This window comes from Tetrahymena thermophila, assembly GCF_000189635.1.
Source record: "Tetrahymena thermophila SB210 genomic scaffold scf_8254451, whole genome shotgun sequence".
NCBI classification, from domain to species: domain Eukaryota; phylum Ciliophora; class Oligohymenophorea; order Hymenostomatida; family Tetrahymenidae; genus Tetrahymena; species Tetrahymena thermophila.
The window spans coordinates 3,981-5,508 of NW_002476230.1; the positions used below are offsets into that span (position 1 = coordinate 3,981).

The 1,528-nt window shown below is 19.6% G+C and overlaps 1 protein-coding gene across 1 annotated transcript in view; it reads right to left on the reverse strand. All coding sequences in view use genetic code 6, as the record gives it.

The window, feature by feature from the left end:
- TTHERM_01376880 (kinase domain protein) overlaps positions 1-496 on the reverse strand; it is a gene marked incomplete at both ends in the record, with an annotated part of 2,947 nt that extends 2,451 nt beyond the window's left edge. The window contains one exon of the mRNA XM_001023114.3: positions 1-496. This exon is cut by the window's left edge and continues 387 nt beyond it. Coding sequence (XP_001023114.3) covers positions 1-496 — 496 coding nt within the window.
- Positions 497-1,528: the final 1,032 nt, after the last annotated feature.

Sequence of the window (1,528 nt, forward strand, 5' to 3'; positions counted from 1 at the left end):
GGTAAATTATTAAATAAATGGCTTGGTTTTATTTTTACAGATTCAACCTTTAAGATTTAATTATATCTGCATGCAAGTTTTAATATTTCAATATTTATAATTACCAATCTATTATTAAAAAATTAATATTAATTAAATGTTTTTTACTGACTAACTCAGGTTTATCGAGCATTTAGACACCCCTCATTTTGTACATCTCTTTGACTTTTTTCCTGTTTTAAAGATGCAAAGTAAGCTTATATTTAGCTTCTTAAGATTCTACAGTATTTTAGCTGATTATATCCATTTTTTTAAAATATCTCAATATCTTTTTTTCTAACAAATTAATTTTAATTAATTAATTATATGCGAATAAACAATATTCCTTAAGTTTTTAAATGTTTATTTTTTGTTAAAATCTGATGTAAATTAATTTAATTATCTGGAAAAGAATATTTACTAAATCAAAATTTTCTTTCATAAAAATTGTAATAATACGCATTAAATTTTAGATCATTTTATAAATAAGATTTAAGTATCCTAACTTGTCATCATCTCAATCACAAAATTATGCAAAATGACATAATGAATATCATTAGCATACTAACGCACGCGTAAAATAAATCAAGAAAGAAAACAAAATAACAATTCATAGCTTTAGTAATACATAAAAGTAAAAAATCTTAGAACTTAAATTGTACATCATTATTGAAGTAATTGACCATAAAACTAGTTTTTTATTTTAAACTAAATAATATTTATTTATCATTAAAATTTATTAATATTTTCATAATAGTAAAAATATTAATTAATAGCACAATAATTTTAAAGTAGAAAAACTAATATATAATTTATAACATAGATAACTAAATAAATGAAGATTAGATGTAAAATTTTTCGATAATTTTGCTGTAAAAAACAATAAATTGTAAGACTATAAATAGATATTACAATTTTCGCACCATCTAAAGCTAGAAGTTAGTTAAAAATAACTGTATCTTTTATTGAAATATCCATAAAATACAATCATATTAATAATATTGAACAATTTTATGTCTTTTTTTGAATATGGTAAATAACCTATAAAAAAGCATTTTTTAACTTGAATTATTTAATTATAAGAGCTTTGATTTTATTATATGCACAGCTAGCTATTTTAGCATAATTTATTTATGAAACCTTCAATCCTCTGAGTATTATTTTTATTACAAGAAATGGCCTATATCTATATCAAAATAGCATATAGATAGCTAATAGAATATTGAAAAAAATCTAAATTTTCCTGCTTTGCTATGATTAAATGTCTTTAAAAAATAGAAATTGTTTCTTTTTCTTTTTTTTTTACCTTTATTGGTAGATATATATATATATGTATTTTGATAAAAAAAGTAATTAGAAGTAGGTTTTTTCTAATTTTAGTAGGTCTAATAGTTTATATTTAATTTAAATTATAATTTAATTGCTTTAAAATGTTTTTTAAAATTAACTATTCCTTTCATATGACTAATCTCTATTCAAGAAATTATGTAGGTCTTCATATAAGAATATT